The sequence below is a fragment of the Adiantum capillus-veneris genome, chromosome 18, assembly GCF_014529385.1.
Source record: "Adiantum capillus-veneris isolate H3 chromosome 18, ASM1452938v2, whole genome shotgun sequence".
In the NCBI taxonomy this organism is placed as follows: Eukaryota; Viridiplantae; Streptophyta; class Polypodiopsida; order Polypodiales; family Pteridaceae; genus Adiantum; species Adiantum capillus-veneris.
In genome coordinates, this window is record NC_140948.1 from 67,766,901 (window position 1) to 67,789,239 (window position 22,339).

Genomic DNA, 22,339 nt, shown 5'->3' on the forward strand with positions numbered 1-22,339 from the left:
TACGTGAAAAGCCTTCAAACTCAAAAGCTTCTCGTCCAAAAGCAATGCCAAAAAGCTGCCAGCGTAAATCAAGGAATTCCGTACAATTGCCACGTCAGCACTGTCAGCACGTTTTGTGTAAATCTGCCATCTCAGCATTGTCGGCGCAAAAATCTGGAAATTGCCCGTACAGCTGCCACGTCATCAATTTTTGGCGCAAGTCTTTCTTTGTTGGTCCTGCTTTATTTTAATCCTTTATGTCACTTGAGGCCCCGTTGGACGGGGTCCCCATAAGTTGGTAGGACTTCTTCTTCTGTTACTTGTTCTTCTTAGGGTTTATGCCCCTCGGCCAGCATCTGTAAGTTGGCTCCATTCTTTAGGGCTTTGACACGTCAGTAGTTTGTGACAGGTGCCTTCTCTGCAGTGAAAAGGGAGTCAACACAAGAGCACCTCCTCAGAGAGCCCACCACTCGAACAGGCTGCCAAAAAGCATCCAACCGTTGATCAAGAGCAACCTCATCTTGAGAAGTCAATTTGATGTAATAGCCATGATGGTGAGTGTCTGCAATGCCAAACACCCGTGTCCCATGCTGCACAACAATTGGGTGTCCAAAGTGAGGCTAAAAAAACGCCCACCAACCTTGACAAGAATGTAAAATTCCTGTGGCGTGATTACCACTAATAGTATTGCACTCTTGATAGTTCCCTTTTGAGGCTCCTTTGTGAGGCACCATTATTTCTCTCATCCATCACCTCCTCCACTGGGTGTGCCCATAACGACCCATTGCACCTCCACACCACCATGTGTAACTTTGAAAAGGGCCGTGACTTGTCTGAACCTTCAAGAGTATTATGTCACATACACCTCATGTGCAATGACTACCACTAATAGTCCTGCACTCTTGATATTACCCTCTCTAGGATCTCTTGTGTCTTTGTAAGGTGCAGCGGAATGAATGTTGTATTTTCTCAAGATTAGTGATCTATATTGCTCAAGGTTCCTTTTAGTTCTTAGGGAAGGAGAGAGCCTTCCGTCTTTATGGAGAGTGCTATGATCACGAACATAGTGAGTGGATATTGTGCATGCAAGTGTATGAGACTGAGAAAGAGAGAAGAGAGATACGACACCCGAAAGTTTGTAAAACCCTCCTCTGAAAGCCCCACTCTCGTCGGCGAGAGTGGTCTACTTTTGATTGCACAAAGGTGTACAATGATGATGCATGGGCTGATGCAAACGGGGACTATGTCGATAACGACGATGAAGACTTTAGGGCTGAATTTCGATGCTCTTCTATCTGCTGTCCACAAAGGGGTAAAGGCTGAGAATCTGGACCACTTTGGGGGCTGAAAATGACTGGTTTTTGATGCTGATTTATGGCTGAAAATGACCGCCTGCCGAGGTTCATACGAGGATAAAAAAACACTGAATTCTTCCCTTATCTGGCTGCGTTTTTTATGTCACTGTCGTAGGCTGAAAACGCTGGTCTTGCAGGTATCTCCCATGCTGAAAAACGCTGGAATAACAGGTTTTCCAATGCTGAAAAAAACGCTGGAAAGGCTGGTTGGCTAGCGTTAGTAAATTTGCTGAAATGGCTGCCTTTGGTGGTAGGGGAAAACGCCAGGCAAGGAGGCTCGATGGCGATGCTGCAGGTGGTGGAAACGCCAAGGGGAGAGAGAAGCTAGCTGGCGATCCAAAACGCTGATGGCTGAATACGGAATGGCCTCACCAAGTTGGCTTGGGGAGGGTCTTGTTGAGAGAGGGAGGGAACACCTGTTGCTTGGTAGCCTGCTGTGCTCCTTGCTCATCTGCCCTATTGTGCTAACTTGGGTTTGCTTATATATTAACTTACCCAATTTGCCCAACTGAGTACCCAACAAAAGTCACTTAATAAATAAGTGAAAAATGTTAAAAATAGGATAAAGTCACTTGAAAAATCCCCAAACTGACTCTGATGGAATCTGATGGAAATGCTTATGCTTATGCAATGTGCAACCAGAGGATATGCATCTACACTGAGTGACTGGGCATGCACGGTCTACGAATAGACTCACAAAAGTGCGAGATCACTTCTAATCTAAACTGACTGGATTGACGGGAACCCTGCTATGGTGTAGCTTGTCCACAGGGTTGGATGTGTTACGTGACATCCCCTCCTTTTTAAAGTGAGGTACTGGTACCGAGCTGCATGGCTTCCTTTTAGTCTGTCAACAAACTCTGGATAATCCTTGAAGAACTCTTCGTCTACCCAGACCGCTTCGTGGGTTCCTCGATCTTTGAACTTCAAAAAATATTGTCGTACTTGTTTCTTCGAACCATGGCGAAACCGATGCAACAAGACTTGCTCAGGCTCCATGACTTCAGCTTCATTGATGATCTCCGGTTCTTCTTCTTCCGAAACGTCCTTTGGAGGTGTTCCCTAAAACACTTTCAACCAAGAAACATGGAAAATGTTGTGCATTGACCATGAGTTACGCAACTTCAATTTCATTGAAACCTCATTAATCTTTTTGATGACTGCAAATGGACCATACATACGAAAAGATAACTTAGGACATTTCTTTCCAACTTGCTTAAGACGCTGTTTCATGATTCGTAGATACACCCAATCTCCTTCCTTGATCGAGACCTCTTGACGATGCTTGTTAGCCAGTCGAGAATAAGATTCTTGAGCCTTGCTTAGCCGAAGCTTCACACTCTCAGAAATCTCATCCAATGACTGACTCTCAGCATTGGAATCAGGCATTTGACTGACCGATCGAGTCAAAAGTGATTGGAACGGACGGCCAAAAGTTGCCTCATTCGGAGTTCGACCAATAGCAAAAGAAAAGGAATCATTTAAAATCGCCTGAACCAATGGGAGATAGAGCTCCCATTGAGACTGTTGATCATGAACATAAGATTTTAACACATCAAAAGCCAACTAATTATAAATTTCGGTTTGACCATCTGACTGTGGATGAAAAGCGGATGAAACATTCAACTTTGTGCCAAAATTTTCAAAGAGTGCACACCAAAAGTTGGGACGTAAACTTAACATCCCTATCTGAAACAATGGACTTTGGCAAACCACAGAGGGGATACATATGCTTTATGAACAATCGTGCAACATCTTGTGTAGTAACTGTGGCCTTATAAGGAATCAACATGCAAAATTTGCTGAAACGATCAACAATTGTTAAACATTGAGTGTTCCTTGACTGCAGACTTGGTGGTAAGTTGGTCACAAAATCCATAGAGATATCCTGAAAAGGTTCCTCGGGAATAGGCAGCGAAAGCAAGAGGCCTTGCTGCTTACCCCGAGGAGCTTTTACTTTTTGACATATAGTGCAATGTGTGACATAACTAAACACATCTTTTCGCATTTTAGGCCAATAGAAAAATCGTTCAATCTTTTCCAATGTGGTGTTCATACCCTTGTGCCCACCCGTGAGAGAATCATGTGCATCATGCAATATGGTTGGCCTGAGAGAGGGCAACACACATAAACGTTGACGAAAATATAACAATCCATCATGAATGAGATAATTGTTGGGCCCTTGGGAAGTAAGAGCTTGCAACTAATACTTACCAAACTCCGAATCTGCATACTGATTCTTCATGCTATCAAAAGACTCACCCTGTATAGAAAATGTGGTTCTTGACTCAAGAGCCAAAATCTGTCCTTTGCAACTCAACGCATCTGCAACAGGGTTAGCTTTTTCAGGCACATACTCAATCAAACCTCCAAATTGCTCAAAAAATTGTGACCACCGCGCTTGGCAATCACTCCAATGTGCACTAGGCATAGATTGGAGCCACTTAAGGGCTTGATGATCTGTGCGCACTGTAAACTCTCTACCATACAAAACATGCTTCCAATGCTGAAGAGAGTGAATGAGAGACAAAAGTTCTTTATCATAAACTGAATAATTCTGTTCCGCACTATTAAGCTTCCGGCTAAGGAAAGCTATTGGGCGACATTGCTCGCATCCGTCCATACCTCAAAGGGATCATCCCAAGAGGCAAGGATAAGACACGGTGTTTCTGTCACCGCAACCTCGAGAGTTGCGATAGCCTCAATGGCTGCTTCGGGCAAGTCTACGCGCTGACGGCGAGTCTTTACCCCTCTCAAAACATCAGTCATAGGTGCAGCAATGCGTGCAAAATTCTCTATGTGCGAACTATATACTTGACATAAACTCAGAAAAGAACGCACATCATATGTAGTTTTGGGCAAATCCCAATTACTAACCTATTCCACCTTCGCGGGGTCTAGCTTGACTCTTTCTGCAGAAATGATCTAACCCAGATAAGTGACTTCAGTAAGAAAAAATTCAAACTTCTTAGCTGCATTGTATAACTGACACTCATCCAAACGAGTTAGTACCCTTTCAACATCTAATTCATGTTGCTCCCACGATGTAGAAAAAATGAGAATATCATCTAAAAAGATGAACACACATACACCTACCATATGACTGAAACGACCTACCATGAGACGATTGAACGTACCCACGGCTCTTGTCAATCCAAAAGGCATAACAATATACTCCCATTGCCCTCGCTCGGTGCGAAAGGCGGTCTTGAAATGTCGCCTTTGAATACCCGTACCTGATGGTATCTACTTTTGAGATCGACCTTGCTGAAAACCTTTGGCCCATTGAGCCTATCGAGGATATACTCAATGCGAGGCATCGGAAACTTGTTCTTGACGGTCATCTTGTTTAATGCCTTGTAATCAATACACAAACGAGACGAACCATCCTTCTTGTGAACAAACAAAATAGGGGCAGCAAAAGGACTTACACTAGGACGTATAAATCCTCTAGTCACCAACTCCGTGAGTTGTCGCTCTAACTCTTCCTCTTGTGACTTGTTCAAATGGTAGGGAGCCTTACTGACAGGTTGTGCTCCCTCCATAAGCTCGATGCGATGATCCTCCGGCCGCTCGGGTGGGAGACGAGGTAGAAGATCATCTTGCAAAAAGAGATGTTTAAATTTCGTAAACAACTCCGAATACCTACCTGGAGCCTGAATGCTCTGGGAAACTGAGGCAGCATAGATGAATGCTGCTTGTGCTCCTCGTCGTAATTCACGCTTTACCTGTACATGCGAGATGAGAGGCAAAGAATGCAAGCCCTCCTCAGCATAAATGATGAGGGGGGAATCAGTGTCGGAATGTAAAGTGATCGTGTTAGTACGAAATTTAATGTGAGCGTCAAGTTCACGAAACCATTTAATGCCCAAAAATCATATCACATCCTGAGAGAGGAGATACAAGAAATTTCCTACGAAAAGAAGTTTGTTGAACGGTAAACATCACATCAAGGCACTCCTTCGTGATGAGAGAGTCCATACCAGGAGCGAAGCCAGAAACCTCGAGAGGAGCTTTCTGACTAACCTCTAGGCGGGCTCTCTCAACGAGAAGGGGACTAATCACATCATGCATACTGCTTGGATCAAACAATATGATAAAACGCTGCTATTTTACATGACCATAAAACTTCAAGAGAGATTCATCAATGTGTGTGTTAGAGTCGGGAGAAGATGCAGGTTGTGTTGTGACAGTGCTTGTGGTAGCTGTGGGTGTCTTTGCTTCTTTAGGTGGGAATGTCTTAGGACAGGCCTTCTTAATGTGTCCCTTGACGTGACATTGAAAACATCTACCTTCTTTAGCATAAATCACTTGTTCTTCAGCCGTGATGTATCCTCCTATAATTCCTTGTGAAGCTTTTTCATCAAGGGTTAGCAGGTGCTTTAGCTTTACCCTTAGATTCATTGTTAGAGTTCTTTTCCGAGGAATTAGAGGAAGAAGGGCTAGAAGAATTACCATTCTGTGTGTTCTGAGAATTCTGAGATGTCCCTTGAGAAGATTTGTTCTCCTTAGGCTTTCCCTTGTGCTTCATCTCTTGGGCGAGAGCGATTGCTACCGCCTTGTTGAGATCCGCGGGGTCAAAGACTTCACCATCAAACTTGATGTATTCGTCTAACCCAAAGAGAAAGGCCTCTTTGCGCTCATCATCCGATTTGCGTAATTGAGTGCCTAGCTGCAAAACACGGTTAGAAAAAGACATGACTGGCATACCATGTTGCTTGAGATTGTGCCAATCCTCTTTCAATCGTGCGAGGTACTGAGGTGGCATAAACCGCACCTTGAGCTTGTCTTGGAAATCAGCCCAACTAAAAGAGAGGAGCGTGAAATCGTCGGCTGCCTCTAGGTGCGCGGCTAGCTGTGCCTCTTGCCATGCGTGGTACCAATTGATGGCATCACCGGCAAGGTACATAGCTGCCGTCAAAACTTTGCTATTGCCTGTTTTCTTAGTTGTCGCAAAATAAGCATTAAATTGATGCAACTAAGAATGAATAATTGTAGCATCCATCTTACCGTCATACTTACTGAAAGTCAACTTTTCAGTGACTGGGTTGTTGGAATCCGCATCGTGGCTTGCACCACTTGAGGAACTCCCACGATCTTTGGGTGGTTTGGTTTTCGAGGCTAGTGTTTGTCGAAGCAATTCTTGAGTACGTAGCTCGCGTTGAGCTTCACGCTCGGTCTCCAAGCCGCGTTTCTTGTTGCCTCTTCTGCCTTTCTTAGTTGTTTCCGTTCTTTGCGTTCGTTGCGCTTGCGTTCTAAAGCAAGGTAATTGTCTTCTTGTTTTGCGGCAAGTTTTGCGTTTCTTTCGTCGCGCTCACGGTCTTGAGCAAGGCGATTTGCTTCTTGTCTATCCATCATGGCCATCATCTGCTTGACCATTGTCTCCATAGGGTTTGGTGCACTTGGTGGCGTAGATGGCGAAGGGGGAGGGTTGAAGAAATCATCTCCGGGTGGGGACGAGTCTTCGTCGCATCTCTCATGCTCATCACCTGTATGCGAAGTATCCATTCCGCTTCGGGTGACAACCATGCACTAAGATCTTGGGTTCTTAAGTTCGCGAGGAACTTGGGTTCTTGAGGGTCTTGAGGTTCTTGAGGTCCTTGATTCGTGAGAATCTTGGGCTCTTGAGGTTTTCTTTCGCTTGCAAATCGCGTTGGAGAAGGATCTTCTCATCACTCGAGTTCTACTCCTTTCTGTGGGCGCACCCCTTGGCGGCCTTGCGCTCACACCAAGGTTGCTTTTTCCCACCTCACGTCGATTGGCCGGCCGCTGAGTGCATGGTCCGCTCTCAATGAGTGAAAAGAGACACAAGGGGATGCTGGACAAGCCCTTCTTTCTTGGGATTCTTGTCACTCTTCAACAAAACACGATTAGGAATCGACATGCCCAAGCGAACTTGGGTTTGTGCGACCGCAACAAGCAAAAAAAATTCTTGTGGTTCCTCCCTTGAGTAGTATAGAACACTTCCAAAGCTCTAATACCAATGTAAGGTGCAACGGAATGAATGTTGTATTTTCTCAAGATTAGTGATCTATATTGCTCAAGGTTCCTTTTAGTTCTTAGGGAAGGAGAGAGCCTTCCGTCTTTATGCAGAGTGCTATGATCACGAACAAAGTGAGTGGATATTGTGTGTGCAAGTGTATGAGACTGAGAGAAAGAGAGAAGAGAGATACGACACCCAAGAGTTTGTAAAACCCTCCTCCGAAGGCCCCACTCTCGTCGGCGAGAGTGGTTTACTTTTGATTGCACAAAGGTGTACAATGATGATGCATGGGCTGATCCAAACGGGGACTATGTCGATGACGACGATGAAGACTTTAGGGCTGAATTCGATGCTCTTCTATCTGCTGTCCTCAAAGGGGTAAAGGCTGAGAATCTGGACCACTTTGGGGGCTGAAAATGACTGGTTTTTGCTGATGATTTATGGCTGAAAATGACCGCCTGCTGAGGTTCGTATGAGGATAAAAGAACACTGAATTCTTCCCTTATCTGGCTGCGTTTTTTATGTCACTGTCGTAGGCTGAAAACGCTGGTCTTGCAGGTATCTCCCATGCTGAAAAACGCTGGAATGACAGGTTTTCCAATGCTGAAAAAAACGCTGGAAAGGCTGGTTGGCTAGAGTTAGTTTTGCTGAAATGGCTGCCTTTGGTGGTAGGGGAAAACGCCAGGCAAGGAGGCTCAATGGCGATGCTGCAGGTAGTGGAAACGCCAAGGGGAGAGAGAGGCTAGCTGGCGATCCAAAACGCTGATGGCTGAATATGGAATGGCCTCACCAAGTTGGCTTGGGGAGGGTCTTGCTGAGAGAGGGAGGGAACACCTGCTGCTTGGTAGCCTGCTGTGCTCCTTGCTCATCTGCCCTATTGTGCTAACTTGGGTTTGCTTATATATTAACTTACCCAATTTGCCCAACTGAGTACCCAACAAAAGTCACTTAATAAATAAGTGAAAAATGTTAAAAATAGGATAAAGTCACTTGAAAAATCCCCAAACTGACTCTGATGGAATCTGATGGAAATGCTTATGCTTATGCAGTGTGCAACCAGAGGATATGTATCTACACTGAGTGACTAGGCATGCACGGTCTACGAATAGACTCACAAAAGTGCCAGATCACTTCTAATCTAAACTGACTGGAGTGATGGGAACCCTGCTATGGTGTAGCTTGTCCACGGACACATAGGGTTGGATGTGTTACGTGACAGTCTTTGTGAGGCACCCATATCTCTCATTTATCACCACCTCCAATCTCCTTGGGTGTGTCCATAGTGACCCGTTGCACTACCACACCGCTTTGTGTGTGGTGGGGTGTCTCATAGGCCGCCTTGCCATCAATGATATGGCTGTTGTGATATATAGTGCTCCTGCCTTCTTTGCGGACCTATAGGACGCAAGGCATGTTCACCTTCATTCGTGTGAGATCATCATCCTAGAAGAGTGGAGATTGTGGGAAGGGCGCAACAACACCCTCTTTCTCATGATGGCGGTTCTATTGGTTTCATTTGGGAATTGGAGGATGAACAACTCTCTTCTTAGCAGTGTCTTTCCCTACCCTGGATTAAATCTAGGTATATCTTTCCTCACCCTCCACGCCTTTGTGGGAGGCAGATAAATGGTGATCCAAGGTCATACTCCAAGTGCAGGAAGTGCTCTATTTCAAGACCATGTGCATTGATTCATTGGATCATGTGTGCATACCAAGATCAGCTCTCCCTAGCCTCTCCTAGATAGTGACCTCCTCATTTGAAGTGCAGTTTTTGGCAAAATGGGGTAACTTGAAAATGTTGGCCATGAAAACTATGGAAGACTACAATCATAAGTTTTTAGACCTCTATGTTTGAGTGTTTTTCTTCAAGTTGATAACCTTGGAGGACCATTTTGAGCGCGATACCATAGGACTGCCATCACCACTACAAGAATACTGTTCGTCCAAGCAAGTTCTGACAATCCAAGAGCTCGCTGCAATTGGCTATAAATTAATGAAGAAAGACTCGAATTCACATATGATGAACAACCGGCAAATACACAGAATCCTCGACAACAACGCACATATCCTCAAGATTCTCGCGACACATCGACATAGCCTGCACGACCTCGATTGACCACCCGCTAACAAGAAACTTTGCAACACAAAGGTAGGTGCTTTGAATGTTTCCAACGGGACACACTACTTATTTGCCTCCACAAAGGTGATAAACCTCCTAAGCAACCTCCTGCCAAGAAAGCTAGAACCGGGACTTGTTCCATATATTTATGGATTTTCTGTACCCGATGCTTCCAAGGAATTATGTAGAGCCTATGGAAAGAGATACATGGCCACAAAGCACTTATCATGTTCGATCCGGGAGACACCGAAAACTTGATCCACCAAGACTTCCTCAAGCAGATGGACTTTGAGTATGACCAGCTTGCTGGAGGCATTGAGGTCGAGCTAACTACAAAGATACCGGTACAGTTATACCACTTATTGGTGTCCTTCTTGTCACCATTCAAGGGTACCATGACAAGGCATATTTCCACATCCTGAAGTTAGGGCATTGCGATGCTTCGTTGAGCATGCCTTGACATGACAAAAACGATGCTACCATTCAGATCCGCTACAGAACCATCACCTTGATCCCGAATGGCAAGCTAGTCATCCTTGTGTTTATTGAACAGAAACTATCCCCAAATGATATTAGTTTTCTTTGTATTTAGATAATTTTTGAAACACCGTTTGAAAATTGTTTGGAATAGATTTTATATGTTTTAAACTTGTCTTGGTGCTGATTGAAATTGTTTGATTTTGGTTTTAATGCTATTTGAAGATTTTGGTTTTAATGCTATTTGAAAACCTATGGATGACCCTTACCGTGGTTTGGGGAGCATCTAGTTTTACTTGGGACCTCTACACGACGAAGGTTGCGGTCTGGGGAGTGTTTATCTGTAGCTGGAAACCTCTAAGCAACATAGGTTGCCGTCTGAGGAGCGTTTGGTTGAATCTTGATGTGTTTATGCTATGTGTTTGCATATGTGAACTTGTGTCATCTGTAAAGCATATGAATTTGGTGCATCAATAGTCCCAATTAGGATGAGATTGTTGGGGTATTGATCTTAGCGTATCGAGACACTCCTTGACAGGACCAGCGTGGTCTTGGAGTGATGGCTAAGATTGCTATACCGCCGGAATACCAAGAACTCCAATGCCGATCTGATGACTAAATGCAAATCTGATTGTGGAACTGCATGCTAGAAAATGTGTCGTTTGGCAATGATGGGCATTGACATGTATGCATAAAGCCAATGTCTGCTAAAGAATCGGATTAAGTTTTGCAGCTCTAATCGCTGACGATTAGTCTTCTTTTCAGAGGGGAGTATGTCTCAAGTTGGTGATGTAGCCCAACCCCAAGAGGGTTATAACATTAAAGCCCAACATTGGACAACTGACTGAAGGATAAAAGACCCTAAAAACTGCTGATATGGCATGTGTACGGATCTTCTAGTGCAATTCGTGAAAATTTTGTTGACGTGACATACTGTACTGACAGGTCGGTGTTTTGAGGAAGCTGAGTTTAGGTCCTAGCTTTTGGATGTGAGTGCTTTTGGGGAGCACAACTTTTCATGTACAATGCTTTTGGGACAAGGGCCTTTAAATAAGAGCCTTGGGTCCTCACTTTGGCATTTTGGCATGTGCGGAAGCGGAGATCAAGTCCCGTAGTTGTTCCTTTGTGAAGCAATATAAAAAGAAATACCAAAAGGGGCACGGGGGTTTTAGGGCCAATGCTCTGAGAGTGGAACTCCGCCACTTCACGTCTACCCTGTGGATCTTCTCTCTCTTTTTCTGTTCAGTTGTTTGAAGTGCTAAAAGTATGTTCTAGTTTGTGCTTTTCAGCTAGCATGTGGTGCCCTCCCGTTACATGCTTCAAAAGCTTTGTATGAGAGTCTGTCTTGTGGTAGTTTTCTAGTCCTCTCGATGAATGTTAATGTCTGGAAAGAGCCTTCCTCGTTCCAAACTAGGGTTTGCTATGGTTCATGTGTGATAACGTCATAATCAATAATCTCTGAATCTGTGTCCACCAAGAGGCCGTGAGTCTTGGTGCCCACACAGGTGCTACATACCTCACAATAGGGGTGACTAAGGTGTTGAAAATCCATCCCTTTGTGTGCAAGGATCCTCAAAGTGTGCATGGTCATGACGATGTTCTAATATTGCGAGTGCTGCGTACCCTCTCGGAAGTTTGTCTCTCATTGCACTTACCAAGCAACGTGTACTTTTTCTCTTGATCTCTTGAATGGTGTAAAAAGTTAGAATTCATGTTTTCCCAAGGTTCCATTGTGAGGCCTCTCTACGTGCAAAACTTATCTGAGCTCTTGAGATAGTACCTCATACCAAACCAAATCTTTATCATACCGTGAAAATATGTACAGTGGTATTTGCTAGATCCAAGCCCTCGCCCTTAGCATGAAGGACATACTCTATTATGTCGTCAATGTAGAGACCACATGATGTCCGGGAGAGTGGGCACCCTTGCTTGATACCAATGGGCTCTGAGGACACAAATCCCAGCTTGTCGCTTGCACTTGTAAAAAGTAAATACCCAAAATCATGTTTGATGGATCACGATACACCAAGTGTCTGAAGGCGCTTGAAGAGTTTGTCTCGTGGGTGGAGACTTGAAAGTGTTTGAAGCCTCTCTCCACCCATAACAATGAAAGTGGCCTGGTATCTCATAATATGCTGTACAATGGCATATATAGTGAAGCTCTGTCTTTGATTTTCTCTGATACAACAAGCACAACTTGGCCTCGGCTGAGATGCTTCAAAATCTACCAGTCTCAATCTGCAACTATTGTGATGATGTCTGAATCTGTCCAATAGCACATCGTAAGCCGTGGGACAAGCAAGTCTCCATGTAGGCAAGCCTAGATAAGAAACCATCCTGTTTGAGCTGGAGAAAATGCTCTTTGTATGTAGTCATTCTTGTGTCCAGCCCCTGTATTGGTTGTACCCATGTCCTCTGGGTATGCAACTAAACGAGATCTTGTCGTATAAGTCTAGTGACCTCCCTTTGTGTCAAAGAGAGAGAGGGTGCATCTAGAGAATACTGAAAGGGGAGGAGTCTGTCCCATTACCAAGGAACGGCTAAATCCATGCTTGGAACGCCGGAACGGCGTTCCGGCCGGCTGGCAAAGCCTGGAACGTCTCGGAACGGACTGCCATTCCGACATGTGGGCTCAAACCGGAACAGACGATTGGAACGCCACCGGAACGGAGTCGGAATGCCGGAACGCCCGGAACGGAAAAAAATGGGCAGATTTGGCCAACGTTCAAAAACGGGCAGAAACTTCAAAATCAAAAACAGCAAGCCCTCAAAAACTATATAATATGCCAAGCCCTCACCCCTTTCCTTCACAAGCTACCAAGCTCTCAAGCTCTCTTGCTCTCAAGTTGAACAAACTTCTAAGTTCTCAAGACTCAAGGCTCTCTCTCTTGCTCTCTCGCTCTCAAGGCTCAAGCTCTCAACTTCTCTCTTGCTCTCAAGCTTTCAAGCATCAAGCCTTCAAAGTTCAAGGCTCTCAACTTTCAAGCTCTCTCTTGCTCTCGAGTCTCAAGGATTTAAGCCTCAAGCTCTCTCGAGTCTCATTCCAATTTCCATCATCTAGATTCCATGGCCTCTTCTTCTCATACAACCCCCTCCGTTCATGCGGGCAACACTCAAAAGGCGAAGGAATGCTCGTGGTGGGATGAAGTGACCTCGGAGGGCACCTTGTCGGCGGCGGGAGGTTCTCGTGCATGGACATGCAAGCTATGCTCTTACACGCGGAAAGGGGGGGATGACAAAGTGAGGGCACACTTTCTTCGAGTGCCGGGACATGAGGTGAGATTTTGCACCAACGTAACCATCGAGAAGAGGAAGGAGCTCGAGGAAAAGGATCGGCAATTCAACCACAAAGCCAAGCCCGCACGCAAAGGTATTGATCCAAAGACCCTCATTTTCCCTCCTTCCTCTCTACCCGGTGTAGGTGTTGGTGCATCTTCACAAGGTCCAATTCGTCGCCAAAGGACCCTTGCCACCTCTTGAGACCCAAAGAAGAAGAGGTGGATGCGGCCGTGGTACGATTCTTCTATCACGACCATATCCCATTTGTTGCGGCGAGGTATGTTCATTGTTTTATGATTTATCAATCTTCTCTCTCATTTCTTTTGTTATCGTCGGTTCCACCTTTTTGATACTAACCTCTTCTACGTTTGATCGAAATAGGTCGGAGTATTGGAAAGTCATGGTGCAACGGATAGGAGAGTATGGCATCGGCTATGTGCCGCCATCTTCAGAGGCTCTCCGAACCACTTTGCTCGATCGAGAGAAGGCTATCGTGGAGCAAGCAACCCTCAATATTCAACGTCTTTGGGCAAAACATGGTGTTTCCCTCATTGCCGACGGGTGGATCGATACAAGGAAGAGATCTATCCATGGTCTCGTCGCATACTCGAGTGGAGAGATGTACTTTGTGCACTCTCATGATGCCACTGAGAGTGGCAAGTCCGCCGATGTTCTCTCCACAGAGTGGACAGCGGCCATAAAAACCATCGGTGAGCAACACGTGGTGGCCTTTGTCACAGATGGGGAGGCATCAAATAGGGCAGCAACAGCTATTATAGAGGGCCACTATCCGCACGTGACAGTGTGCTTTTGCATGGCACACTGCTTGAACAACCTTCTAAAAGACATCGGAAAGCTAGACTGGATAGCTCTAGTCATTGCTGATGCAGTGAAGATTGTTACTTTCATCAACAATCGCAACTTGGTTCGGAGTGAGTACCTCAAGAGGTCGGGTGGCAAAGTGCTTCTAAAGTATTCAGACAACTGCTTCGCATTCAACTTTCTTCTTGTGTGCAGGCTGTCTGAATGTCAAAATGCAGTCCGACAGGTCTTCATCAGTGATGAGTTCACCATCTCTCCCTATGCAAAGATAGTTGCAGGGATTTTGTGCAAGGATAAGGCAGAGAATCTTGAGTTCTTGAAGGAGTTCAAAAGTCTAGACGCACAGGTAAAACCGGTGGTTCATTTGCTTCGAGTTCTGGATGGCATGGATCCTTGCATTGGTAAGATTTATGAGGCAATGGACCGCATGATTGAGCAGCTTGCACAACTCGAGCCAAAAGTGGAGCGATATGAGGAGATCCATGCGCTTTGCAGCTCGAGGTGGAATTCATGTCTCTCCTTTATACGGGACAGCATACATCGTGGATCTAGAGTTCCAAGGTGCAGGGCAAGAGACAGATAGAGAAGTCATGAACCAATTTACAGAGATCTTAAACAAGATGGTTCTAGACAGAGATGGGCGACGCATTGTCAGAGATCAGATGAGACAGTACAGAGAGATGTGGGGGTCATTTGGCAATCCAGATGCTCAGATTGATCGCAGGAAGATAGGTTCAGTGCTATGGTGGGAGGACTATGGCTATGATGGCCCTGAGCTTCAAAGATTGGCGATCCGTATTCTTAGCCAGTCAGTTAGTACCTCGTGCTTGGAGCAATTGTGGAGTACCTTTAGCCACATTGCTTCCAAGAAGAGGAATCGGCTTGGAGTGGAGAAGGCTAATGATCTTGTCTTTGTCAGCGCAAATTTGAAAATGCTTTGCAAGAGTACAGACAAATAGACAGATCCTTTTACACAGTGGGAGATGGAGCAAGAGGCTCCTCAAGCAGGTGGAGATGCACATCCACCGACACCAGGTACTTCATCCGTGGCTGAGATCGAGCCGGGCCTAGAGCTCGATGATGAGGAATGGGAGGATGTGCATGATTTACAGCCGGCTACTACGGATTGGGAGGCCTCTCAGGCTAGTGGTTCTTGAGTCTCGAGTCTTTGCCATTTATCCTTACCTTTTTGTATGGCTGCTTGAGCCTTGCCCTCTTTGCCATTTGTAGCTACTAGCATCTTTATGGTATTTCCCACCTTCAGTCTTTTGGTATTGTGGTCACTGGTTTTCCCCCCTTTGGTTTTTTTGTAGCACCTTGGCGGCCCTTGAGGCTTGTTAGCCATAATTAATTCCAAAGTGTTATCTCTGACTACTCTCTTGCAATTATTTGAGAGCATTGTGTATGGGCATTGTGTTTGCTCAATGTTGTATATGTGCTATGTACTCTGCGCACCGCACATCCCAATCAAGTCATAATAAGGTTAAATGGTCTTTGAATCGTGTTTTTTGTGGGTATCATAGTCTAGTACTACTTGTATTCAAACACATAACGCTAAAAAAATCAATATTTGGGTGTTTTTTAGCCTCCTCTGCGCCGTTCCCGTTCCGGGCCCATTCCCGTTCCCCCGTTCCGTAGGGAGGCCCGTCGCCGTTCCCGTGTAACTCTGGTCCGACTCTGTCCATCGAGAAACCATGTAGCTGAAACCATGCTGCCATCCGTGCATATCAACATGATGTATCTCCCTGTGCTGTCAAGTGCCGTGCGGACTCCAGAGCCAGCGGAGCATAACGATCTTGTGGGAGCTCCCATGAGCTGTGTATGAATGCCACTGATCTTGTAAGCGTCTCCACCACCAGAGGAGGGGCAGCCAACTCCGCATGGATGATCACATGGGGAACTGAGGCCTTAGCCTTGATCATCCTGGAGATCATGGGGATGTCTCGCCACCCATCTGTATGTCCATGCTGACGACTATGATGATCTCTCCATAAAGCATAGCTGAGGCAACCAGAGTATCAAAAAGCCATAGCTTGGTGCGAGGCTCCTGGAACTGAGCCTGTTAACACGTCTCTCCAAGCCTCCCAAAGCTGCGTATGCTCTAGTCAGTCTAGTCTCTACTGCTTTCCTCATGGAGAAAATTGGGCCACTACAAACCACCCCAAGGTAAGTGTACATATCTGTATACTCCACTCGATCTTGTCCATAAGTAAAATTGGGTGCTGGTCGTCCAACTCCTTGTGTTGTAGTATTGAATACGATAACCCATTGTGTTGATCGTCTAACCCATTGCGTTGCAGTATTGAATACAATTACCCATTTTGTTGATCATCTAACCCATTTCGTTGTAGTATTGAATACGATAACACATTGTGCGGAGCGTCTAACCCATTACGCTGTATTATTGAATACGATAACCTCGGTCTTCTCAAGGTTAATAGAGATACCAATATCTTGCGCAAATGTTTGTAAAGCATCAAGATAGCGTTGCATGCCCTCGGGTGAATCTAAGATAAGCACAATATCATCCGCATACAGCAATAGGGGTATCCATGTCCTTGCCAATTATGCTCTCCTATCACCCTCCCTCTCTATGTTGTTTGAAGCCTCATCCACATACATGCCAAAAAAAGTGGGGGATAGTGGGCAACCTTGTTTCACCCCAATGGTGGAGTGAATAATCTTTGACATCCCCTGGGGCGTACGCACTTGTCCTGTACAAGGCCATGATCCCCCATATGAGCTCTACATGCACTCCCAGCTCCTACAGTCTACGCATCAATCTGCCCCTCGGAAATTTATCAAAAGCTTGGCGGAAATCCACGAAGCTACAATAAATCCTCCTCCCATAAAATCTTCCCTCAATGATAGCTCGTAGTGTGAGAATGTGATTTAGGGTAGGAAAACCCCTTCTAAAATCCGCCTAGCATGGTGCTTGGATGCTCTCTCTCTACCCTTCTGCTCAGCTCATGCTCAATGATGGATCCATATAATCTGGCGAGTGTTTGTCCAATCATGATAGCGTGGTAATTTTCAGGCAAACTAGGATCTCCAAATTCGAAAATAGGTACAATCGTGGACATGCTCCAAGTATCAGGGAAACCCTCACACATAGCTCTATTAAACATCAATGCAAGAAGATCAGTCAAAAGATCCTTCGCACATATAAAATGCTCAGCTAACAAGCCATCGTGATCATATGCTCTCCCAATCTTCATCCTATCAATAGCCTTGTTTACCATCTCCTTAGTAAAGAAAGCGCAAGTGAGGAGCATGCCTCTGGTGGATCTGGCAACGACTGCTAGTCTAGGGCCATGTAGAGAGGAGTAGCATACTCACTCCGTATGTCTATAGATGTAAAGAATAACTGATATAAATCTCTCTAGCTGACTTAGGTAAGCTCTCTTTTTTCGCCGCACAAGGCACCAAAAGGTAACCTGTGACAGTCTGTTAGTGATGACGCCCATGAGCACCTCCCTCTGTAGTCCGACTCTGGTCTCTTTACACTCGTCATCATACCAATTGTTCTGGGGCATCTTCGCAGGGCGAGGTCTCTCCGAAGGGTGGCTATGTGGGAAGGCCTCTGCTGTTGCATTATGTAGTGTCTCTGCCAGAACCTGAGTGAGCTCGTGAAGAGGGCGCCATTGGTCCTCCACGTAGAGGCGCATGTATATCTCATCAATATAGACAGAATCCGTCTCCCTCTCAAATGTATAGCGAGTGGGCGTGGGTGCCTGCCATGGTGCAACTACAGCATGGTCAACTACCACCCCACCTGGCATAGGGCCCACCACAAAATCATCAATACATGGAATGAAACTGGGTGTAGTCATGACATAATCCACTTTCTAGCTCCATGACGATGGGGGAAACAAGTGAAACCGCTCCACTCAGGGAATCTCTCGATACCATTCAGATGGCTGAACCATATGCATGATATCACCATCTATGGAAAACTCCCATATATCCTCATCCAAATAGTATATGGTGATTGCATGATATTACCATCTATGGAAAACTCCCATATATCCTCATCCAAAATAGTATATGGTGATTTCCCTCTGGGCGTTGCATAAGCTGACGTACTAGGTGCAAAATAGCATATAGCAATAGTATGGGTATCTGCCAGTTTCTAGCTTCAGTCTCGCCCACGTATACCTTGCATGATCATCTCTACAAGCAATATGTATGATCGCCTGTAACTCCTCCCTGTAAAGTAAAACCACTCCGCGAGATCCTCGGCCCTTGAGCTCTGATCTCGTTTCCTGTCTACTGGCCGACTCCATCTATATCCACTAACATGTGGTAAACTCTGTCCAGGTGGTTAATGCGTCTCCAAGTAAAATACAATGTCCCTCCTAGTGAAACTTTCCTCAAAGGCTCCTACATCCAGTCTCAGAGACCCATTACAGTTCCAAGCAGCAATGTTGAGTCTGGTCCCATAGGCCTCACACCCTCATGTGGTACTCCTCTCCATAATCACGACATGGCCGTCTCGTAGAAGCCACCTTCGCCTTCTCCCTTATCGCTCTGATCTCTGGCATGACCTCCCTCATTTGTGCTAGCTGTGCCAAGGTAAGATCTTCTCCCAAGAAGACACTAAAAATGCTTTTGAGTCTCACCCTTGAGAGCATATTTCCGCTACTGTAGTTGCAGTCACCTTGTGGATGATTTGGAAGGCTTGATTCTTGCATGTTATTGGTGGCCAGCTTTCCACTTCCGTTGGTATCTGGAATGAGTTCGCCCGGTTACACTTAGTGGTATCTGGAGTGAGTTGGTTCACACTCTTTGTAGTCAGTGAGATACTTCAGCCAGCTCCTCCAGAGCAGCGGAGGAGCGCCGCCACGAGGATAGAGATCAGAATGGTCAAAGTCAACAGCAGTTTAGCCAGAGTAGTGAGTATGGTTAACAATAGTACAAGTTGTTGTTGATAACTCCTCGTGGTATATATAATGGGATACCACCCCACCCTTCAAGAGAGTATACTAATCAGATCCATGTGCAAAGGTGCAATGTAGCTTGGAAGTCGGCAACCTTTGTTAATTAAATAGCATGTGACTGTTGATGGTATCATGGTTGAAGGTGGCCAAGCCTGCATTTTGTACAATTGTGTATGTGGCTGTGCTGTTCTTGTGGTTAGGAGATGTAGTTTTGGGCCAAGGGCATAGAGAGTCCATCTCATAACTTGATGTTCAAGACTGTTTTAGTAACTTATTAAACAATCCTTTTCCTTTTGCTTTTGTATGGCCTTGCTTACTCAAACTTTGATGAGCAACTGTTAAAAGAGAACTGTGTAAAAACTCACACGTTCAAATGTAACTTGAATCCAACATGACATAGAATGTCAAGTTTTAGTAACCACAGAGAAGTGGAATTTACTGAAAATTGGCTTCGGAGAAAAAGCAGGTATTCCCATTGGCAAAACGCACGGGGTCAACGCAGGGGGCTAGAAAAAGACGTCCCGATTGGGTTTGATCTATGCCGTCAAATGGAAAATGAACTAGGGGCCACTGAACTAAGGAAACATTTTCCTGCCCAATTATCAAGATTTAAGAAGAAAACTGCTTCCCTCAACTTGTCAAAGATCACAGCGTAATGGTTAGGTATTTCATGTTTAAACGGATGGTTTAGGGTTCAAGTCTCCCTTTTGCATGAAGCTTCAGCCCCAAAAAGTTTGATTCAAGGTTTTTTGACACACCTAGTTTGCTAGTCCTGAGTTTCACTCTCAGTTCACCGCGAGTTCTCTCCTTGATTTTTCTTAGTTCACCCCTAGCTCATTGGATCTGATGGCTTAGATCAAACCCGATCCCGACGCCTCTTTCTAGCCATATATGCTCCCTGCCTAGACCCTTTGCCACATAGAGAGGAGGGTATGCATTGACCGGGTGGCTCCCATCTTACATTCACAGTACTTATTTCTCTATGTTTAGATTATTGCATTTTTACATTTGTGTTTTAATATGTATATATCTGTTAAACATGAACATTGAGGCCTTACAACTGTGGTAATGATATGTTTGATGACCTATTTTTGGCAGGCTTGAAAAGAGTCATAAAGCACTTCTTAACTTACTTGCGGAATAATGGAGAGGCGCTGGCGTAAGTCATCAAGTCCAACAGACTTTATATTTACACCATCAATAACAATGTCTCCAGCGCAGCGCTCATTCTCAACCATTCTGAATAATGCTGCAGCCAAGCTTGATTTTCCTGCACCAGTCCGACCTGCAATACCTATTTTCTCCCTTGCATTGATCTGCTAAAGCTGTCCACCAAGTTAATGCATGTTCCAAACAATGTCATACAGTGATTGTGCGAAAGGAAAAAGCTACCTTGAATGAGATGTTGTTTAAGACAGGCGGTAAATCTACTCTATAAGTCATAGTATACTTCACAAATTCTATTTCTCCTCTAGAGGGCCAACCTTCTTCAATGATCCCTGGCGAAGTATTGGGATCAGCTTCAGTGGTTAAATTGGCATAAGCATTGATTCTTTCTACACTTGTAAAGTAATTCTCCACTTCTGCTGCTTGTCGAATAGCATACTGGACAGATCCAGTCACCTGCATGCTCTGCACTAGAACGACACCTGAGAGAAAAAAATATGATTTAATTCAAAACACAAACAGAAGAATGTCATTGCGGTTCCATTTACAATGTGCACTTTCAGACGCCAGATATATTCCACTCTAGCCAACAAGGCTTGATCCATGTTCAAGTGTAAGACAAGAGCGAAGTTGATTCCTGAAAAGGTTCGGACTTAGAGTCACCATTTCAGACTGCAATTACAAAGGATACAACGCATAGTAATTGGATTTAAAAATATAGGGTAGCATCTCACAGATGCGAAAACCTAGGAAGACCTTGCTGTGGCATTAGTAAATACATGGCCTGTTATTGGAATGTACATGCAACAACCAAAGAATCTTTATTTGAGAAGCATAAGTTCAAAACAAGTTTACAAGTAGAGCTTAACTCTCAAAAAAAATCAAACAATTGAAAAGGTACCTGCTAGCCCTGGGGTCATCGAGTGCCTCAACACTATGATGAGTAGGGAAGCTAATGTTACACATATGCATGTTGCGCAATCCAACCTAAGCCCTATCCAGCGAGACATATGTATAAACAATATGTACGATTGATGATTTGCATCAACTAACGAAAGGAATATATCGTGCATTTTGCTTTGACAGGCATATGCGCAGACTGAAGCAATTCCCTGGTTTGAACTACAAAAGTTATAATCACGAGAAAAAGGATGAATTTAAATTCACATACACAAACACATAGACGTAAAGTTATTAATTCTACATGGAATAAACATACATATATTCATAAAATGAATAATTTTACAGAGTAAAATAATGCTAAAGACTTGAAAAAATACCCAGACCAGCAAGATAAACATCCGGATAGTGCATGGAGATCAGGTGGTGTCGTCATTTTTTTCTGATCCCACATCCTCACCTTTGGCTGGGCTACCCAGTATAGCTGTTTTTGTTTATTTTTGGGAGGAAAGACGGTTATATGAGTGCTGTGGTTTCTGAGGATCAGCCTGTCCTCAGTAATCCGTACGAGCAGAGAAAAATATGTAGAAGTGCTCCTCCTAGCTCAAGGTGGCCCATAGGAGTCATAGAAAATGAACCAGGGCCGTGGAGGATAATGCCATGCAATCCTAACTTGTCATATTTTAAGGAACGTAGTGGTAGGAGCTCACCTCCTCTAGAAATTGTGATGCCGCACCTCTGCTGCCCTGGAAGAAATGTATCCCTGCATCGAGTATGAACTACTCTATCTAGATATTACTGAATGTATCCGCTAGTGTGGAAGGCAAGCATCTTGCCTTCCATATCATCCATAAAGCAACTTCAAGAAAAGTGGAGAAAACATTCTCACATGGATGCATCTTAAAAGCATGTATAGTCTTGGGCAACATTTTCAAAGTGCCTCATTTATATCCGAGCTTGGTCAACATGAAAACAGGGTCCTCCCCTCCCCTCACGTAGGTAAGGTGAGAGCCCGGAACGCGTAATAACCAGCATCCTGCACCACAAGACACAAAGCCTAAGTGAACACCCACAACACATAGCACTACACAATCTCCATACCAAACCATATAAACATGAGGGTAGACCCAAGGACAATGGCCAAGAGTCTCATCCGCATGTAATGCACATCTTGAGCAGGTCCAATCATGTCCAGCAATAGCGGCCCATGTCTCTACCGGCAAACGAGCATGAGCAATCATCCACATGAAGTACAGTATCGACGGCTGATCCGCATGTCTTAAAGGAAAGACCACAATTTAGACATAAAAGCATGAGA

General features: G+C 44.8%; 1 protein-coding gene across 6 annotated transcripts in view; it reads right to left on the bottom strand.

The window, feature by feature from the left end:
- The window catches only part of LOC147435828 (uncharacterized), a 168,221-nt gene that overhangs the window by 25,506 nt on the left and 120,376 nt on the right, over positions 1 to 22,339 (bottom strand). For 5 of the 6 annotated variants that reach the window (XM_086488749.1, XM_086488751.1, XM_086488750.1 and 2 more), the window contains 3 exons: positions 21,023 to 21,233; positions 20,347 to 20,603; positions 20,088 to 20,270 (listed from right to left, as the gene is read on the bottom strand). In XM_086488749.1, the coding sequence (XP_086344875.1) occupies positions 20,088 to 20,270; positions 20,347 to 20,603; positions 21,023 to 21,233 (651 nt within the window). The remainder of the gene's footprint in view (positions 1 to 20,087; positions 20,271 to 20,346; positions 20,604 to 21,022; positions 21,234 to 22,339) is intronic. The other variant, XM_086488752.1, reaches the window with a different exon arrangement.